Here is a 21695-nt window from a genome sequence, read left to right as displayed (position 1 = left end):
GTACATATTAATTCACAGATTAGTATTATCTAGATTGCAACTAAAGTCATTTCCTAAGGAGAAAAAGATAAATGGCTACCTTACCTCTAAAACAATTACTCAAAGATTCATCACCCTGCATTACAATAGCTGATTTTGATTTGAATTGAGATTGTATTCTCTCCTGCTTTAGAGCGGGCCTGTACGTTGCATTGGTTGTTTTCAAACGGTCCGCTCTTCTGTTAACTTCCAGGTTCCCCTTATTATTATAGTGCCGCGTCCCGGGGCTCGGCCCCTCCCACTGCTGCCACTGCCTATGACCGCCACTAGTTACCATGGCAACCACATCACTCTGCAGCAACACAACCATGACCCACGTATCGCACCAGTTTGAACAGTGTTACAGCCCAACGTGGACATTCAGCGTGGCTCCACCATCTTCAGTTTTGCAGAGTCAGACTGAGATTAGGAGGGTCAAGCAGCCGTGAATTTCCCCTCCTGCATTTTCCTTGATGCCCCTCACTTCAATCATCGATGTCTGAGCCCCTGTTTTTCAACTCGCTGAACAATGACTGTAAAATTTCCGTAAAGACTCTGAAAGATTATACAAAATCTATATATATATTATAAGATATAAAACAAGACAAACCGTGTGAAAAATACAAAGTTAACACGTGATTTTTTTTTGTTGTTGTTGTTCTTATTTGTTTCTTTTTTCATCAATCATTGCATTCCTTTACATACTGTACGTAGTACCATCAACGAAGGATTTAAAAAGGCAATTTTGGATTGTGATTTGCCAGTGTCTAAACCTCTCATGGACAGCTCAGTTATACAAGAGGTGCAGTTATAGGAAAGACAAGCACTGCAGTTTAAAGCATCAGCACGAAAGCTCTGTTGTACTGACCAGTTCAGCAATCAGATGTTGTGACGATATCAAAAGGCTTACATCATGTGCTATGAGACACAATCATTTGTAAAAGTCTGAAGTAAGAATAAAAAGGTAATGAATGGCCTGAAGATAAATTAATTTCTTGGGTTACATTTGGAGCTGTTTTTAATTTGACAATTTCTCCCTTTTTTGTTACATTTTTAAGATTATGACAGGTTTCTGTTCAGGTGCTACATCATAATCAACATCATGCTTTGCTCCTTTTTGCACTATTTAATTACAAAATGTTTATGAGGTCAGTGAGCAAGCAACCTTTGTCCAATGATTATGTATAAACATGTAAAACTCTTTCTATATTGGACAAAACAACAGAAAAAAACTGACACCTTTAACTGTTGCTTCAACTCATATTAACTGCTTTTGTTTTCTTTTTGTTCTTGTTTCATGAATGTTGAGAAAAAACATGTTCTTATGACATATTACTGGGCCATTATCCTCTGTACTAAACAGAGTCTAACTGTTAAATTATTTGTATTATTTTTACATAAACTACTGCTCATGTTAAACAGAAGATTGTTCTCGACTCTCATGTCAACATACGTTACACTCCTAGTACTGCCTTACAACGTTTTAAAGACGTGGGTGAAAACTGGCTCCAGTCCTGAGAGGTAGATATGCAAGTAACACAGCTTTTGTGTATTAGATCAATATTTCTCGGTGGGACATTTCAATCCGTGAAAAAAAACACCATCCATTCCATTATCTCCTGAAAATGTAAAGTGAATGTAACATTTGCCAAAGACTTAGTTTGATATTTAATATTTTATTTGCAGTATCTGTATGCATTAATAAAGCAGTATTATGTTTAATAGTAGTCAACACTGATTCTATGTGGTAATGTTAAACAAAACACAACGCTCCATCAACTGCACATTACAGTGTACACACACAATGTGTATTCCGTTAGTCAATGTTACGTCATTTGCAACAAATTGCTGCTTTGTAGAATTTGTGTATAATGTGAAGACAATTCTTCAATGTGTATATAAGATCATCTACATCTGACCATTGCAGTATCGTAGTAATTTACTGATTTCATTTGTAGATATGCAAATTGAAAGAAAAAAAAAAGATTACATACATTTGTGTCTTAGGTGTTGTGCTTGGAACAAAAGTGCAACAAAAATTGAAACCTGTCAATTATTACTGAGGGTTTCAAATGCTACCCATCACATGTATGACTGGTTGTATGTTTGGTTCAGTTTTTCTTGACTTGTTCATAATTTTTTAAGTCGCTATGCAAATGAAGTAAATGGCTTTCTGTATTCTCTTTTACTTCTGTGTTCAATTATCCATCTAATTCCAGATGAACCATCCATCTCTTATTGATGATAACCCTGTACAAATTACAGATCCGTTTTATGTTTGCCTGGTTTTATGGGCTATTTTAACTATGACCCTTGCTCGATGGTTTGAAATGCAGCAAAATACAACCAGTGAGTAATCTTGTCAACACAGTGTCCTGGAGGTGATTATGGCATAACTGAATAGAGAAACAATACAATTTCAGACTCTTTACACACACACTCCAAAATACACAAATCGACACAAAAAAACAATAGCAATTACAATTAAAAGTGTGAATGTTGTTACAATGAAAAGGTAAAAAAAAAAAAATTGTCGTCTCGCATAGAACAAAGACATATTTTGTCCTAGTCATTGCACCCTGTATTCATTTTTTTGTCTTTTTTTAAAAGGCAGAAATGATCTGCATTCGCAGAGCAAGGTAGAGGGCATGGTCTTTCTCCTCTTGTTAAGACGATGTGTCATGGACATAATTTCTGATGGAAACTAAAGCCATGTGGCCTCAAACGTTGCTCTGATCCACTTCTGTCCGATTCTTTTTTGTGCACATGAGAAATAAATTTTTTGTATGTCAACACTTGCGAGTTGTGTTATTCTAATAACATCTTTTGTACATGCACATTACTAGTATCCAAAGCATAAGAGATGAGAGAGAGAGAGAGAGAGAGAGAGAGAGAGAGAGAGAGAGAGAGAGAGAGGGCAAGCAAGCACGGGGCGAGTACTTATGTTAAAAGCATTTACACATACACACATTATATATATATATATATATACATACATATATATATATATATATATATATATATATATATATATATATATATATATATATATATACAGTTTTGTTTTTTTTACAGTTCTGTAGAAGTGAATAAATGACAGAGAGTTGGAGAGTTAGATAGAGAGAGGGGGAGAGATATGTAATGATGCTTCAAGTTTCCTCTGCAGCAGACCACTGCTTGCTCTTCTCGTCCAGGCAGACTTACCCTGCTGTAATTCAATTGCTCTGCCTATTGTTTATTTCATGGATCCCCTGTGAAGCATCAAAAGCTGGTGTTCTGTCAGCCTCTTACTGTCGTATATGTTTGTCATTCAGGCCTTGTTAAAATAAGGAAAAGAAGCCTCGCCTCCACTCTTCCCCCAGCTGAGAATTCCCAGTGGTAAAATTATTCCATTTAGATGGAAACTTTTTTTTCCTCACTACCCTGTCTAAATTGGCATATCTGCCTCTTTTGCTGAAACCAATAAACTGTGAACCTGAATGCATCTGTCAATCAGGCTCATCTTCACTTTAGCATGCCAGATGACAACAAGGGAGAGGGGGAAAAAAAAGAAGCCGAATGGAATCAGCTGATTGGCTCTCATCAGCAAGGCATTACAAAAAGCACCTGTCATCCTGCAGGCTCCTCAAACCCAGTCAGGGGGCCCGAGCCCTGTACTGCTGCGCTTCGACAAACAGCTCCACACACACTTAGTCTCCAACACTAACTCTCATAGTTACTTATTGTTTTGTTTAATTCCACAAGAAATTCTGTGACTCATTCAAAAATTATGTATTAAAAAAAAGATTTTATAAAGAAAAAAAACTTTTTAAAATAAAAGCATTTGAATCTTTTGTTAGTTTGTTTCAGATCATATTACGAGTCCATTTACTATGTTTGCTGAAAACTATATAACTTGGTTATGATGACCATTGATGACCATTTTTATTAATTGATACTACTATATTAACTATACAATAATACTATAAACTATTAAATGTGTTATTCAAGTGCTTTCTGAAACACATCAATGCTGCAAAAGTTCAGATAAATAAGGACAATATTTTGATTTTATCACATTTACAATTCTTATAAGCTGGAAATTCATATAGTAAATATATTCAGATTGTAAATATTTACATTTACTACACACTGCACATTTGACTTGATTAACCTAACCACTAATGCACAGCAGCTACCAGTTGACAAGGCAGCGTGACACAACCTAACTCCCACAAAGCACTATCAGAAATGGTAATAGCATGGAAAATGTGTCCATGTACATTTTATGTAAATGTCGGTACGTGATAAAGGTTTGATGACACATTATTTCGAACACAGCAAAAACATGGCTCGTCTATGAAAGCTTAACACAGAGTGAGCATCCCTATCTGTCACGAGGTTTAACCTCAGAGAGAGGAGGGGTTTCAGAGGAGTGGCAGTGGACAAGTTCAGTGGCAAGTCCTGTCAACTGCATACATGCTCATCATCATCATCTGTGTCATTTTTGATGCTGGGGAGGGGAAAGGCCAACCCAAGGCTGCCAATCAAATTCCCCTCATTAGAAACAGTGCTAATTATAAAATTTTATGAGAGGTCTTGTAATGAATTTATTCATAATAGGGTTCATTTTGGATATAAACCCTGTCATTAAAATAGACTATGAAGAATATGGACAAACTTCACTTTTAAATATTGCATATAATGATTCAAATGAGTACAGATTAAACCTAACTGGGGAGAAAACCATTTTAAATAAACGGTTATATAAAACTTACTTACTATTTATTGTATTGATTGTTTTCATAGAGTTAATATTAAGTTAACAAAATTTAATTATAGGGTCTTATAGCTTCAAAAGCACTGAAAAGATCTTATGGATGTATGAAATGTCCCGTTAATCTTTTTCAAAATATTCTTAATCTCTACATAAAAACACCATAAACAAAGCAGATCATAACATAATATTGGAAAATAATGAAATTGTTGCAGTTTAAAAATTATCATTAAATAAGAATAATACAGATTTTTTGCAAATTAAAATATAACATTGACAAAAAGATCAGCAAGGCTTCTTTCGGTTTGTCCAATGAACAGATGATTGCATCTCTTACAGGAGAAACAGTAAACCACCCCTGCAATGGTGCATAAAAAGTAACAGGTGACAAAAACTGATTCCTCAGGACTGAAGCCTTAGGCAAATGCAAAGAAAATGTAAAGAGCAGTAAACATTGTGCAGTTTTATCAGAAAAAGGCTGGTAGGTGTTTTTAAAGCAGTTTGGAGAAGCTACCATGGTTCTTCTAGAGACTTTGACTGTCAAAATTGCTTCTGTTATTGCTGGTAACATATGTTCCTTTTTACTGGCATACTAACATTACTTTGTTTCTTGACATTACATTTCTTTTTTGTTGTTGTTGAAAAAGTAAAGTTTGGAAATCCAAAATTCTTTTGTCCTGACTCAGTAATACAGAAACCATAAAATCTATCACAAATCTATAAAAAAAATTGTATATTGAAAAATATTTGGATACATATATCATACACAGTGTCTACGTTTCATTAATTCTGCCTTTTTTCACATATATAGTATTTAATTAGTTGTGGCAATGTAAGCTATAAATTATTAGTATGCTCCATTTTCATTTCCCTCCCCACTGTTTGGAGCTTGATGTCAGCGAAGCTGCAAGTCTCTCCTGATGGCTGCTCCGTAATTATGAGGTCATTTTTAGCCGAGCTGTGTGAGCCCATCCAGGAGACAGTTACATAAGTTGGTGAGCTTCCTAATGAGCGAGCAGTGATTGACTTAACAGTGTAAAAAGATCAGCTTGGGTGGCGCTGAGGCACTGCAGAGTTCAGCTCTGGCTCTAAACAATGGGGTGGTTTTATTAGTTATATTATTAGCACAGGAACATTATCAAATCTGGCTTGATCTGAGACCTGGTGCCTCATCCCTGCCAAATCTGGCCACTTCCATTGGCAGACAAAACTCATTTTCTTTCAGCAGCTAAATGATTGCATCTAATGGCTATTGTGCGGCACATCATGTAATTAAGAACCAATGCATTCTGCCTTATGTCACATAAGGAGGCAGCAGTAGAACTTATATTATCTAAGATGGGAACATTGTTTTAACCTGACTATCCAATCACACAGAGCTCTATAAAACTTAAAAAGGGGTTTGTTTGTTTGTGTGTTTGATGTTTGCAAGTCAGCAGCACCCTAGTCATGCACACTCATTCACATACTTATTTACACCTTTGGGAAATTTATCATAGCCAATCTACTACTAGCTTATTTTTGGGAGGAGGGAGAAAAAACAGAAAACCCAGAGGAACACAATGTGGGAGAAACTCTATACAGATACCTGAGCTTAGGATCAAACCTGGAACCCTGAAGACGTGAGGTGGCGACCCTGCCCACTGTGCCGTCCCCTTTTCACTTATATCATTTACAGTACTCATGGTTGCTCACTCAGAATCATTATGCCTTATATGGGTTACAAAATGAGTGAAAGGGAGATAGAAGAGTGAAGGAGAGATAGAGCAAAAGCACAAAACCCCATTTCCCTTTTCCCCTAACCCCAACCTCTCTCTCTCTCTCTCTCTCTCTCTCTCTCTCTCTCTCTCTCTCTCTCTCTCTCTCTCCACCCCCTACCCTTCCCCAACACCCAGTCACTGTCAGGCCAAACACATGATGAATTGCCCTGTCAACAGAATTCATTCAGGGACCAATTAATTCAGCAGAAATGAACTAGAGCCATCAGTCGCTGAAAAACTCAGCGCGAAGAGAGCAAAGTGGCTTACTTTGGAAAAGGGAATGAGAGAGGGAGGAGGGAGGCACAGAGAAAGAGGAAGAAAGGAAGAGAGAGAGTGCGTAGTGGAAGTTAGTCTGACAGAAATTGGTCATTTAATGCTTTAGCGCACTGGAGACAGCCCCTGTCATACAGGAAGGCATGGCAGGGCTCCCCTGGTGCTTTATTTATTAATTATCCAAAGCAGCAAGGGGCATTTAACTGTCTCACTCCAGGCCTGTCAACCTGACTTCTTGTCATTTCCTTACCATAAACAGATTCTTTAACACCACACTGAGGTTAATAAAACAAACAAAAAAAATCCAGCATTTACAAAATGTGCATTTTTGGTAGCATATAATCATCATATCACTAATATTACTCATAATAGGCAGTAAAAGGGCTAAGTCCATCTTTATGATTGTGCTTGAATAACCTTTTTAGAGATTAGCTAAAACAATTTTGAAAGGCATCAGTATTTTCTTATTTGCTTGTTCGACTGGATGAAATCATTTGTGCTGTGCAGAAATACTAAGACAACATCAGTGGCATAAAATTCTCCAGTGGAATACTTTTGAATGACAGAACACTACTGTACCTCCCCAAGCCTTCACAATGTGTAACAGGCATGGCCAGGCTCTGCATAGCACTATCCAGGCGTATCTATATATCTTAATTGAGCAGACTATAAATAAGCAGTATAAAACTCACATCAATTTACAGCCCTATTTACAATACTGTCCAGAATAGAGCTGTATGCTTCTCCACACATTCATTATAGAACAGTAATGTGAAAAGTAGGATGGATTCAGTTCATATGTACCTCTAACTAAAAAAAAAACTCATCATCACGGTACCAAATTAGCCAAGCAAGGATCTGGAGCAGCGCAAACTAATTAAGGTGTTGTGTGATTTTTGGGCTGGCGATCAAGCGGCTGCTGCTTCATCCCACTGGTAATTATGATGTCCATATGGTCAATGCAAAGCTATCTAAGCAGGGGAAATACTATCAGGCTGCTTCTGCCACAGCTCAGCCAAAACTTTGATCATCTCCATTGTAGAGGTCCTGATCAGTGGGCTGAATTATTGATGGAGCCTTTTCTTGAGCAGAGCTCTGGAGCTGTTCTAAGAGGAGACTAGAGACAAGCAGCTGGGAGGCAGCGTCTCCTCATGAGCCTGTCCTGCAATCCTCTCCACCAGCAGCAAGTGAAACACGAGGCTCTTTCCACTGTGACGCTGCCTTCTGGGTAAAGACGCCCGAACCTTGGATGGCCTTCCATGGTTGTCAATTGAATAAAAAAAGGTTGTGGCGTGCCTGCCAAAAGAGACTCACATCTATTCATAATGGACATCCAATAGGACAACGCCATAGCATGTACTTTAGACTTGACAACTTGTTCAGAAAAATGTCAGCACAGTATGTAAGTGAGCCTGTACTATATTTAGGCTGTGATCAACAATATTTCAAGTCATGTCTTAGTTACCTCGTTAAAGCACTTAATTGCTTGACAGTTCCTGTCTTACATTGTGCGTGTCTGTGTGTGTGTGTGTGTGTGTGTGTGTGTGTGTGTGTGTCTGCAGAACTTAACTTCTACACTAGAAACATGATTAGCTACATAATATGAGTTTGGAGAGGGTGCATTTAAGCCCCCACTGGCCTGTACCCTAGCCTTGCGGTCAGCCTCTTTCAATCCACACTCCACTGCAGCCCACTGTTTATCTCCTCAGCCTTAAACCTGATAGACAACACTGGCATCCAAGCTGAGTGAATCTGACAAATGAAATAGAGAAGCTAACAGAGAAGAAAAAGGTGCTTAGGTAAACTGTCTTTGCTGAAGTACTCGCCTGAGTCAGACTCACATGCTGTGTTTAAAGCTGACTTGTTTTCTTGGGCAAGCTAAAGAACCGGAGCACGAGTATGTCAGTAAGTAAACATGCTGCACTCGAGGCCAGGCAAATAACAAGCTCTGAAACAGAATGTACATCTCAGTCAGCGTATAAAACTGAATATTACAACAATGATGGAAACTGGAAATACATGGACATTACGATTAACTTTTATTTTCTGGCACATATATCTAAATCCTAAAGCAAAGACAAGCAGGCAACATCAAGACATCATCTATATATGTAGTGGTGGTGGTTTTTTTTTCTCCAAATACAATCGTTTTACATATAGTGTAACAAATATAAGAAATAGTGCTCACTCTAGGCAGAGAAATGAACCAACCTTTCACATCCTCCTCTATTATTTTTCACCACTGCTCTTGAGAACAGATTAAGTTTTTTTTAGCGCACGCATACTTTCAACAGTCCAAGTGTCTCTTTATTTCTCAGGCTACAGTAAATGGAAAAATGAGTAGAGAGGCAGATAAGAAGATGTGCAGCAGAATATAATTAATTAAATGAGACTAATTAGGAACATGAGAGCAGGTGCCAGGCTATGGGCTGACAGCACAGACAGCGAGACAACATGAGAGGAAGAGAGAGAGAGAGAGAGAGAGAGAGAGAGAGAGAGAGAGAGAGAGAGAGAGAGAGAGAGAGAGAGAGAGAGAGAGAGAGAGAGAGAGAGAGAGAGAGAGAGAGAAGAGGGGGGAGGGAGAAAACACTCGGTTAAGGGGTGTAACATGACAGGAAGAGGGACAAAACAACTTTCTGCATTTTGTCATGTGAAACCCCACAGGAATACATATGACAGAAACCGTGGACCCTAGCACCGTGGGGGTCTTTCCTTTGTCTGAGACAGATTTTTTTATTATTATTATTTTTTTTTTTGGCAATTGGAAGTTTGCATAAGTGCAAGATTTCCCCCCCTAATTATTTCAGCATATGCTCAGCACTGGTGGCAGCATAAATTGAGAATAATTTTTTTCTCCCTTTTCTGCCACTTTTTTAGGTAAAAGAATAAAGCATACCCCCCCCCCCCCCCCCCCCCTGAAGAGCTTAAATGAGACTTCATATTTAAAAATCAAGATGACAAAATTTACTGCTTCATATACCTGTAAATTCAATTAAACATGCTGTGTTTCCAGCAGTAGTTGTGATGGATACATTTATAATGACACTGTATTACAGTTACTATACAATATAGTGTATAGTATAGTATATAGTTTACTATACACACTTAAAAATAATTTTATTATATATCTCAAGCATTGAGAAAAAAAAATTATATTTATATTTGTAAGAGTAAATTAATTAAATGACAATTTTAACTTAACCCCCTGAAAAAGTCAGTCAGTGTTTTTGTGTGTGTGTGTGTGTGTGTGTGTCCCTTAATCACTTTGTGAGCACAGAACATGTTGCAGTTCTACTATGAATCATGAATGATGCAAAGATACAAAAGCGTACTGATTAATGATCATTTGACCTGCACCAAATGCAGACTAATCATTTCAAACAGTACATAATGGCAATGGCCACAAGCAGTATTGTAACATTTCAGGTTATGTGTTCAAAACTAGAGGAAATCATAATATGATGATACTCACTCTCTCTTGCTCCCTTTTTCTCTCTTTTCCTGGCATAAAAGAGGAGGTCAAAGAAAAGAGTTACTTCTGGCAGAAATAAAACAGGTTCATTAAACCACCTCATCCACTTGTGTTATTGGTTTACTAGAGATTAGGTTAATCATGACTGACCACCCTCATCAAATAAAATGCCACATTTCTCATTTGGCTGCTAAAACAATCTGCTGCATGTTTTTCTAACAACATATTCTGCGAGGTCTGAAATGCTGTAGCTATTGTTTTACAATATGTCTGCAGAAAATAACAGGGAAATGTCATCCAATTAAGCCTCCCATGCACCTACATATTCAAAGAAACATATCTGCCCAGCCTGTATGAGATATGAGAAATGGCTTCATCCTCATTGCTTACATTTCCCAAACAGGTTATAAGTGTGGCATGTGACACATACTGTATAATGAGGTTAAAATTGTTTGCCTGAGTAGGTCAATGGAACGAACATTAACCAAGTTGAGAGAGTGATTTTCTCAAATTACAAGACTTTTCCTTTATCTTAACTACATTTCTCTAGGTTTTTATACAATATATGAACCTCGTCAAGAAATTTTATGTACATCGCTACCCGCTGCCCTCACCTCACAGTAAGGAGGAATAGCAAAGAAAGTGCAGTCAGTCTTGTGCAAAAAGAGTAGAGAGCCTTTTCTTTTTTTCTTTTTGAAAGACTCTCTTAAAAAAGCACAAGAAGCAGTTTGAAGAGCTTGGTGTTGAGAGTCAAGATGCTGCCAAGAGGACAGCTCAATATTTCGTCTAAGCTCAGCTGTCAATGGGCCAAAAGTGAAAGTCCGAAACAGAGAGGCCGAGCATTTTTAATTATCTCCAGCCCAAGCCGACTGTGCATCATCATTAGAGCAACTAAGTAGCAGTGGTCACTGACTCAGGTAGTGGTAAACGGCACAATTAACAGCCTGAGGGGGGAGAACTATATTCAATTTGAAAGCCTTCTCTCTTAATCCATCTCCACTGATCATGGCCTGTGCTGAGCTATGGACTTTTACATTCAATTACATTAAGTTAATTCAAGGTAAGAAGTCAACATTTTAATCAGGACCTGACAATCTAAAGTGAAATTCTAATGTTGAGAGAACTTTAGTGATAATGCAAACAACACTCTGAAGTAAACTGTAAATTGCGGATCGGGATAGAAAGAAAAGTTTTTAAAACATTAGGCAAAATCAGAACAACTTGAGTTAACTTTAATATATTGAACCTGCATTTCTGGTAAATTCATTTGATGGTATTTTTTCTATGATGAAATAAATTGTTGTAAATTGTTGATGCAAAAAAAAGCTTGTTTCCTTTTTCACGTAGTAATTAATCTAATAGTAGGTAATAACAAGCCTTTATATTTGCAGGGTTTTTTGCTTGTTTCTTTAATTTTCAAAGACCTGAAAGTGTGTTCAAGGAATTCATAAACACAGACAGATATTGATAGTTTTCCATAGAACACACTACTCTTGTCTTTTTGAGGGTAAAAATCCCTAGAATTTGTATTAGTACACAATACAAAAGACACATACAAATGCACTACAACATGACAACTGCAGTATAAACGTGAACGTATAGCATCCAGATAAACGTAAACAAGAATTGTTGTAAGCACTATACTGTCTTCTTTGCATTTTTGCTTGCTAAAGTGTCTTAAACACGAAGTGACCCTGAAAGCCCATCCGATTAACAAGGAAATTCAGAGCATTCTCCACATAATCAGACTGGACAGAGGTTAGAACAGCTCAATATAGGAGATAACCACTCTTTGATCCAAACAGCCATGCAGAACCTGGCAGCAGCAGATTCAGAAAATGTTCTGTCAGGGACTTTGGATTTAAATTTGACCTTATTAGCCTCATAGGGATGAGAAGGAGAGGGACAGAAGTGTAATGCAATACAGTTTTCCATTACTAAATGGGATATCAACAAACTCCAATATCTACAGCTCTGATATCTACAGAAGAGGATATAAATGAAATTATAGGTAGACCATATACAAGTCAAGAATGTCCACTGCTTTAAAAAAAAAAATATATCATTTTGTAACTCCATAAAAATCAGTAATCATGTTGTACTTAATGGCAGAATCCTATATGAGTGCACTGTAATGGAGGAATTATGTCATTAAACTTGCTGTTTAAAATCTTGCACAACATTTCTGTGACAAGGGCCTTCACTCTCCTACGCTGAGACTTTTCCCTCTAGAGCTAAATGTAAAATGTATTCATAGACAAAAAATGTTAATCCTTTTAGTCTAATGAAGAAGCATGTCTCTAATTAATATATGCCTTTTAATCAGACATGCTGACATTCAGGAAGACACTGCCAGGATTCCCTCTGCTCAAAGAGTCTGTGTTAATTGTTCAGATATCGGCAGTGCCATCCAAATCCCTTGGACCTTTCAATTATCCAGAGAGAGCCACTGCTAGGATTTCCTCCGTCTTGACCCTTTAGTGAAACAAGCTTTTTGTATCCTTGCCATTCTCCAGCAGAGCTTCATTCACTAGCACACCTCAGGGGCAGTCGTCAGCTATTGCTGTTGATTTTCATTAATTTTAAGACACTAAATTCGCCAGTTTGGTGCTCACCCTTCTCTCCCAGGCAGCCAGAGAGCAGTGCACTCCCTTTTGGCTCCTGGCAGCTAAATTAAATGGAGTCTGCTCGATTGCTGGAAATCACAGTGCTGGGTGATAAAGCAATTAAGCCCCTCTAATTCTTTAGCCAGGAAAGGGTCGGCTCAGGCCTAGGAGATAATTAACTATATATAATGAAATCCCTTTGTTGCCTCTTTTTTTCATTCGATTTTTGTTTCCTGGTACTGCTCACTACATAAGAGTGCAGGTCTGTGAGGCAAGGGTCTCCCCTCTGGTAGGTTGTCCAGCGGATGAAAACAGATCTTTAGTTAATAGGCTCTCTATGGACAGATGAAGTCTATTAGAAGGTTAATTTGAAAATGAATGGAGGGACTAAAAGAGAGGGAGAAAGGCCACAGAGCGAGCCAGCACACAGAGGCTTGAACATACATGTCCACTTCAATTCTGCACACAGTTCAGAGAGGTTTTTACCCCATGAAATATAAATAAAATGTAATTCTAGGGAATATTGAAATGTTCATCCTTGAAATAATGACAAATTACATTCCTCCATTTAAAAGCATATATTTCAAGCTACAGTATATTCTTATAATTGTTTTCTGACAAATCTTATATTTAAATGAAAATGTTTGTGTTTCATTAAAGATTAACAGTTTTTTCCCATAATAGGCTATAAATTGCTCACAAATTGGGATTTCTATGTAGCATCAGTTCTAAACTTCTAGGGGGAAAAAACAAAACAAAACAGCAAAGCATTGTTCAAATGCATGGCACCACCCTGCCTCCTATTTCCATTTTTTCACTGCCCAGGAAAATATGATCCGAGCTCATTGGTGTGTGTATAATGAGGGGGTTACGGTGAGCTGAGAGAGGTCATGTAATTCTCTGTACCGGGGGACAGGATTTTTGGGGGAGTTGGCTGAGCACTCCTGCTCTGTGATGCATACACTCAAATGTGCCGGTGACGACCCTTCCAAATCCAAGGTCCGATTTAGGCATTGCCAGCATTAAACACAGTCGGACTGTATCAATTTCTTCAGCTATACATATATTTTCCCCTACCAAAAACTAGAAACGATGCTACATGAATAATGCATGAAGTGGTAAAAACATACAATATGGAGTTTCATCATGGATAGTGTGAACAGGACTGCAAAGTGAAATAAAAAAAATTTGGTCCATGGTATCTTATTTTAGAGTTTAAACCATGGGAAAGAATTTAGCATTACTTTCCTGTACCATGGAACTTAGTATTTTCATACAGAGAGAGATTAAAGTATGTCTACAACATGATCCCAAACTTCATTAAGTAAGGCCAGTCCATCGATGGAGCCTCTCAGACGTGGGAGCAGCCCTCCTGCTGCAGAGGTCACCGGCATTAGCATATCATTTGGAAATATAGCCAACCATTCTGGGTAAGTTTCCCAAAGGAGGTCTGCTTTGGTGTCCCTATGGGCTTGAGAAGACACATCAGTCCACTGTTAACTATCGCCACTTAATTATGATAAAGACACATATTTGCCGCCTGTTTAAATACCCAGTATTTTCAACACTCTTTTGCTTCTTGACCGCCTGACCTCTTAGAAAAGCTTCCATCCATCATCTACCTCCTCACCCTAAATCATTGCAAATCATTACGCCCCCCCAACCTCCATCCCCAAACAGTGGGGTGGCCACATGCGACCACGGTCAGGATTAGGGATAATCTGTTAAAGTGATCAATCATGTCTTGTAGTACTCTTATATGAAGCTCTGATTGGCTTATTGGATGTTCAAGGACTAGGATGAGTGAACCAATCCACAGAGACCCGTCACATATCAAATCCACTCCTTCAGAGCTAAAACTACTGAACTCACATTAACACTAAAGCTAATTTTTCTCTTAAAGTTTTAATAAATTGTAACACAGGAATCACTATTAATAATAATGGTATTAAACCATCAAGATTTTTGCCTACCAGTAACACACAAACACACACACACACACACACAAATTCAAGCCAATTATGACTGAGGTAGACGTCATCCATGTGAAAAAGAAGCCACCCCTCCCTCCTGTGTTCTCCAAGCTGAAGATGAGCCAGTGACCCCGCTTGGTTTGCAAAACTAGTGCAGCGCTCTAACCCGAGGGCATGTGTTGTCATGCAAGTGAGATAAGTTTATTTTGCAAGCGGCCGGCATTTGTTCCGTCAGCAGGTGTGGGCTCTGGACCCTAAGCATGAGCGGTGGGGAGCCCAGCTCAGCACCTGCAGTGCTAGTGAGGTGGCTACGGAGATGCTTTGGCCGCAGCCCAAATATCTGCCTCTACCTTCTGTGCTGAGCCCAGCCTAGGGAAAGCAGGAGGAAGCAATATTGTGGAACAAATGTCCTCTAATGTGAGCCTGCTGGTTGGAGGCTCCGGTGGGGCCTGCAGTCGCTTTGCCCCCATTTACCCTTCACGCAGACCGGCCGGTGCTACTGTGGAGGTAAAGTTAAAGGCATCCTAATGCTGTGGGAACTTCCAGATGCTCCCTGGCCCTGATACTGCAGTCCAGCAACAAACAGGTGCTGACAACCTGGGCCAGATACCAATATTCTCCAAGAGGTGCAAAGTAAATGTGAAAGTGTTGTAGGTATAAATGAGGAAAGTTTTTTGGACAGTTTTACAAGATTTATATTACATTTGTCTATTTCCTAATACATCTATTTCCTAGCCAAATGTGACTACATCTTGTGAAAAGGAAACAGCTCCTTATCAGCACAGCAGTAAAACTGATCTTTGAAGTTTGTTTTTATGTCTCTCAGTAGAACAACAGTAATTACAAAGGCAACAAAAGACTGCTAATGTTTGCCCTGTGAGAGACAAGCTTCTGATGGTGGAAATGTGTTTGTTTGCCTGCTGTTTTGTGTTCTTCTGTGATTTGAGATTTAAAGATAACAAAATGTCTGTCATTGTTTTTGGCAAATTGGTTGGACAGATAAATTTAGTTCAGCATGAAGCCAATATCAAAAATAATTTCATAGCTGTATTTCTCCATTTAATATAATAAAAAATATTTTTACCAAATCTGATGTCTCAAAATGGCTTAAATATTTCATTCTGAAATAAATTATGGAGTTATGAAGAAAAATGTTTATTCCAGTAATTTTACTTTTTCTTGCAATCTAGAGATATGTTCAATCCTTGAAATACTTCACCTCAGAGTACACTGCAAAAAAATGGACACCATATGTAAATAAAAAAAATAGAAAAATAGAAAAACTGTAAAGGATTATTTTTTTATACATATTTTCAGAACAAGTTTGATTTTTTGCTAAGATTACATGAAGATAGGTATATCTACATTTGATAAACCTTGTGTGCAGAACATCACTAAACATAATCCCTGTACTTTAATATAAGACCAGTGTTGTTGGCTGTGCTATTGGCAGAATTTTTAAAATAATTTTCCTGATCACTGGCCTCACTATCAATTGGAACACTTCCATCTGCATTACTGTGCTCTGTAAGAGAGAGTAATACAAACTGAACGGAGCTTATCTCCTGTGATTGGAATTTACTTTTAGTCTTCCAAAAATGACTTTCCATTTTTATGTGACTCGTTTAAAATGTGTGCAATTAAAAGTTGCAAATGCATGAAAGAAAACCAAGTATAGTTGAAGTCAAAAGCCAGAAAAAGAGAGTGAGTCATAGGGGAGTGAGAAAGGCAGCAGTCTGTCTGGAAGAGTTTACTGATCTGCGGATTGTTGTCTCGTGTCTGGATGGGCGGCTTGTGTCTCAAATGAGCAGTCTGGGGCAAGGCGGCACAACAGAGGGAGTGATAACCATAGCAACAGCCCAGTCCCCAGCTGTCACGCCGTAGTGGAGATGGGTGCTGTGAGCACGGAGACCACTTAACCTCGGCCGCACTTCAACTTAGGGGAGTCAAGATGCTGCTCAAATCTCCACAGAACTCCACTTAATATGGAGACAATGGGGCTCCTGAACAGACAAAGAATGCATTTGAAAGCAACAATGAATAAATGAGCTACACTAGACTTCTTCATGTACATTAACCGCTTTATCAGTATATCAGACATCACCTTTCCAAATGAAGGAAGAGGAAACCCAGAACTGTGCTTGGTTAAGCTTTCAATAAGGTTCACATCACATATTCATTAGGATTCATGAAAATCACCAACATCCTTTTTATTTGTCCCAGCAAAGAGTGACCTTCATTTCGATGTGCTCGAACCTATTCAGCAGACAGCAATGGGAATATAGCTCTTTCAGTTTCCAAGCACACCAAGAAATGGGTGCTTGCCTGCTGCAGTATTCAATTACTGACCTGCATTCAGTATGGGTAACTACGTAACTAAGGTCAAGCCCACCCATAATTGACAGCATGCATAATGTCAGCAATAATAATTTCAATTCAAAGCACTACCCAACCCAACATCAGCTTGATGCTATAAAGAATGGGATGTCAGGACAATAACCAAGAAGTGATACAATGATCTCATTTGCATATGATAAAACACTGATTTTGAACGCAATCACAAACAAGATTATCCCAATTTTGTTTCGATACACTTATTCATACACAGTTGATGTACTGGCATCCAGTTTGACTATGTTTTTTTTTGACTATGCTCTTTTTAGGTGATATTTATAGAACCCCACAAAACATAAGACTAAATGCAGCTTCTGAATTACACAGATGCTTGTAAGCCTCTACGACCGCTTATCCATGCCCATGTATTATGAAATCTCTCCATACTTTGTGCAGACCTAGAGAAAGGCAACCTTTCTGAATCATATCCAAAATGTGCATAAGCCATTTGTTTTCCAAATGCATGTGTGCATGATTAATGCAGCGTAAACAATGCCAATAAACCAAATTCATAACATATGACTTTTTAGGGATCGCAAGGTTATGGGCACCAATTTGAATATGACACTATGATGCATAAGCATTTTGTGGTATGTCATAAATAGCAATTGGTATTTATCCCAATTTGGAACTAAGCAAAGCCAGCCCCCCTCCTGAGAAGGTCATCTCCATATTAACATGAGCGAGCAATACTCAGATGAGTAACGATCCATTCCAAATGACGGCGTTTGTTTCTAATGACCACTTCAACCAGGCTTGCCTCATGGAAACTTGCTGTATTGCTACACATCAGTGAGGACAGTACTGTTATCCGTTCAGCCATCTGCTAAATCAGTCACATGTACAATAAACAAGTGAAAAGCTGTGTACAATATGTGAACAAATATAAGGTGGTGGCTCCAAGTGCCTTTACATACTCAGGAATAAACTCCAACTGTTACTATTATTTTCTATTATTCTTTTATTTACTATTTGTGTTATTTTCTTTTTTTTCATTGTTCAATAATGTATAAAAGTATATGACTAATTGATTGTTTGCTGTTTGTAATACATTCTGGTATGATTTTATATATATTCTTAATTAAATGTAAAATATTATTCAAGTCATTGCCTTAAATTCACCCTTTTGATATGGCATTTAATAAATTATTATTCAAGTAAATTCTACATAATAATCAAAAAGACAAAAAAAACTTTACATTAAGTGACATTAAGAATAACAGTTAGGTAAGATATCTGAATATAGAGTTTGAGTAGCGAATGCTCAAAGACAACTCTTTATATTAAGTCATTTATAATATATCACTTATATCAGGGTATCCTTTCTGTAAGGTGATGAAAGCAAAAGCTTTTTATACTCTAACCAATATCTCACTAATATTCAGGAATATCACCACCAGAAAAAATTGCTAAGAGTTGATAAAGTTACTAGAAAAATAAATATAAAACCAACATTATAGCAGTTCCATAAAGGAGAAACTACTGTGTATGCATGAGTGTTTGCACCTAAATCATTGTGTGACATCCAAAAAAGGGATCAGTGTGGCATGGGTATTGAATACAAAGTAAAACATACAGTAGACTTAAGGTCTTGTCAATATGAGATCTGTCAACAAGAGCTTTCTCTGTTCTTTTGTGTGTTTGTGTGTGTGTGTGTGTGTGTGTGTGTGTGTGTGTGTGTGTGTGTGTGTGTGTGTGTATGTGTGTGTGTGTGTGTGTGTGTGTGTGTGTGTGTGTGTGTGTGTGTGTGTGTGTGTGTGTGTGTGTGTGTGTGTGTGTGTGTGTGTGTGTGTGTGTGTGTGTGTGTGTGTGTGTGTGTGTGTCTGTGTGTGTGTGTGTGTGTGTGTGTCATCCTCGTGGTGACAAACATTGGCAGTGACAGAGGTCAGACGGGATGGCCTGTTGTTTTGAAAAGGAAAGCTTGGCATTGTCCCCTGTAGCCTCCTCAGGCTAGGAGGCATGCTCTAATCAGGCTCCCTCCTCTGCTGACGGCTGTGTAGGAGCAAGCCGCAGCCTCCAGTCATCCTCTGGGACCTTTCAATAGGCTTTAGAGGCCAAATGAGGTGCAAGTCTATTAAAAGGGAGTTTGAGTGCAGATTCCTGGCCCACTGGGGGTCTCTGACGTATCATTCAGGTGCAGTTAATTTCTGTTTTGGTCAACAAAGCACAGACATGAGCACTGTAGTGGGAACCAGACAGGGTGATGACTGAGGTTCCCAAATGTCAACCAGAAAAAAGACCAGAGATTTGAAAATATTTCCCACTATAGTTAAGTCCAGTAAGAACAGGACATCATTTAATATGAATTTCATCTCTCAGTTGAGTAAAACAGAGATGGGGTACTGGTGTTTTTTTGTTTTGTTTTGTTTTCTATTCTTAGTAATCTTTCTTATGCAAGAGAGATCATCTATCTTATGCAAATACAACTCATTCACTCATACACTAGTTAAAAATTATTAAAAAGAATAATATACTTTGTTACACAAATATAAATGTATATTTATCTTAACTAAAGAAAGACCACAGATTCAACTGCTAATTGAAATACAATTAGCAGCTGAATCTGTGGTCTTTCTTTAGTCTTTTGGTCTTTCATAAATGAAGAGCAATATTTTGTAAGTGTGTTTTTATATAGGTTTTTGTATAATAATATAATATTGCTGTAAAAACATGATGTTTTAATATAATGATTTATGAAAAAATCCACAAATGCAAAAAATAAAGCTTTCAAAACTTTTTGAAAATCTTGACAATTCATATAAACAGGAAGGAAGAATTGTAGTGTGTGTGTGTGTGTGTGTGTGTGTGTGTGTGTGTGTGTGTTTTGTCACTGTATACAATTCTAATAGTGAAGACAAAACTTCCTGTGCGTTTTGTTCTTTGTGTATATGGGTTTGAAGTTGCATGCGACCATATGCTTTGTGTGTGCTGATGAGGGAAAGATAGATTAAATAGACCATGTTTATTCATATGGAGGACTGAGATGAATAATGAACTCCAGCAAGAGGCACGTTTTTGGAGGACATAGTCATTGCACGATTCATTATATAGAAATGAATGTGGCTCCCTACATTTTATCTAACTCCAGGGCTAGCCCATTTTCTCCCATACCACCAGGCCATGTGTTTCATGATTAACCTACATCAGGAGAAGAATTCATAACATGTCCTTTGAATGTGATCTCCTTGAAAAGAATAAATTATATATGGATATTCATGCTCAGGTCTGGGGAAATGCAAGAGCTATGAGCTGCTTCAGACTCCAAAAAAAAGAGCTGAGGTTGATAAAATGTGCAGGTACAGAATAGCAAATTTGTTTAAATCCACTGATAGAACAAATGTCTGCTATTATATATTTATTTTTTATTATTATAGACTATTATTTCAACAGCATTTTATACAAAATAATAGAGTTTAATTATAACTTTCTGTAAATCTGTGTTGTCCTGAAAAATGGCAGTGTTTGCATAGCTCAGGTACTGTTTTTATAGGAAGTTATTGTATTTCACCATGAAGTATTTATGTTTCTTGATCCAAAATGAGCTTTAAAAACAAGGGGAAGGGATTGGGGCAGTAACATGACAAGAGGCTGCAATCTAATTCAGCCGGAGTCAGACTGTCAGGGCTAATTAGACGTGATTGTAAAAGTGCGCCTCAGAGCCGAAAAATTTAATTTGCTATTGATTTGCTACTTAAATGCCTCACGTCCATTCTTATCATTATTACATGGAAGCCACAGTGCCAATATGTAGAGAGACCAGACACATCAAAGAACAAGTCCAGGCACAAGGTGCTTTCTTTAGCAGAAATCAGTATGAACATCGTATTAATCCTTATTATCAGCCTGACTTCTGATTCCGACACCTAGGCATGTCAGGGGTACGTGCATAATGTGAACCAGGGGAACAAGCTGATTAACATTCATCTAAATTTAATTTGGATGAGCGCGAACCTGCTTCTATGAAGGACCTTAGAATATCCCATGAATAGAGTTCATTTAACTCAACGGAGTGAGTAAGAACAAAAAAATGCAATGCATTCATTTAAATTAATGGGTCAGAGTGCTGCATACATCTCACGAATTGACCTCACAAATCCCTATGTAGAATCCACCGGAAAGAGGTAAACAAAGACAAATTATCCAGGCTAAATAAGTATGTGCATATGGGTTAACTTAGCTAAAACATCAAACACATATCTAGTTCACTATAAGGTGTCATTTCTGCAGCGCATGTCACAATGCTCCTCTCCTTAAACAAGTATTTTGATGGCAAGGCTGAGCAGCTTTGTGATTTGATAAGTACCCCTGCCCTCCTTCTCCTCCTCCATCTCTACTGACATTTGCAGAATATAAAAATCTGAACCACAACGAGGAGGCTAACACTGACAAACTGGGTTTATGATTTGTTGAGCAAGCAATAACAGCATGCTGACGTATATTTTA

At 37.9% G+C, this 21695-nt stretch overlaps 1 protein-coding gene across 3 annotated transcripts in view; it reads left to right on the top strand.

Annotated features, from left to right (window-relative positions):
- The window catches only part of pax2a (paired box 2a), a 28728-nt gene extending 26797 nt beyond the window's left edge, over nt 1-1931 (top strand). For 2 of the 3 annotated variants that reach the window (XM_060872536.1, XM_060872535.1), the window contains one exon: nt 233-1931. In XM_060872536.1, the coding sequence (XP_060728519.1) occupies nt 233-309 (77 nt within the window). In that variant the 3' untranslated portion in view covers nt 310-1931. The remainder of the gene's footprint in view (nt 1-232) is intronic. The other variant, XM_060872537.1, reaches the window with a different exon arrangement.
- Nucleotides 1932-21695: the final 19764 nt, after the last annotated feature.

The sequence above is a fragment of the Tachysurus vachellii genome, chromosome 6 (assembly GCF_030014155.1).
Source record: "Tachysurus vachellii isolate PV-2020 chromosome 6, HZAU_Pvac_v1, whole genome shotgun sequence".
Classification (NCBI taxonomy): Eukaryota; Metazoa; Chordata; class Actinopteri; order Siluriformes; family Bagridae; genus Tachysurus; species Tachysurus vachellii.
The sequence above is the reverse complement of the archived record's forward strand: the minus strand, read 5'-3'. Positions and strand labels throughout refer to the sequence as shown.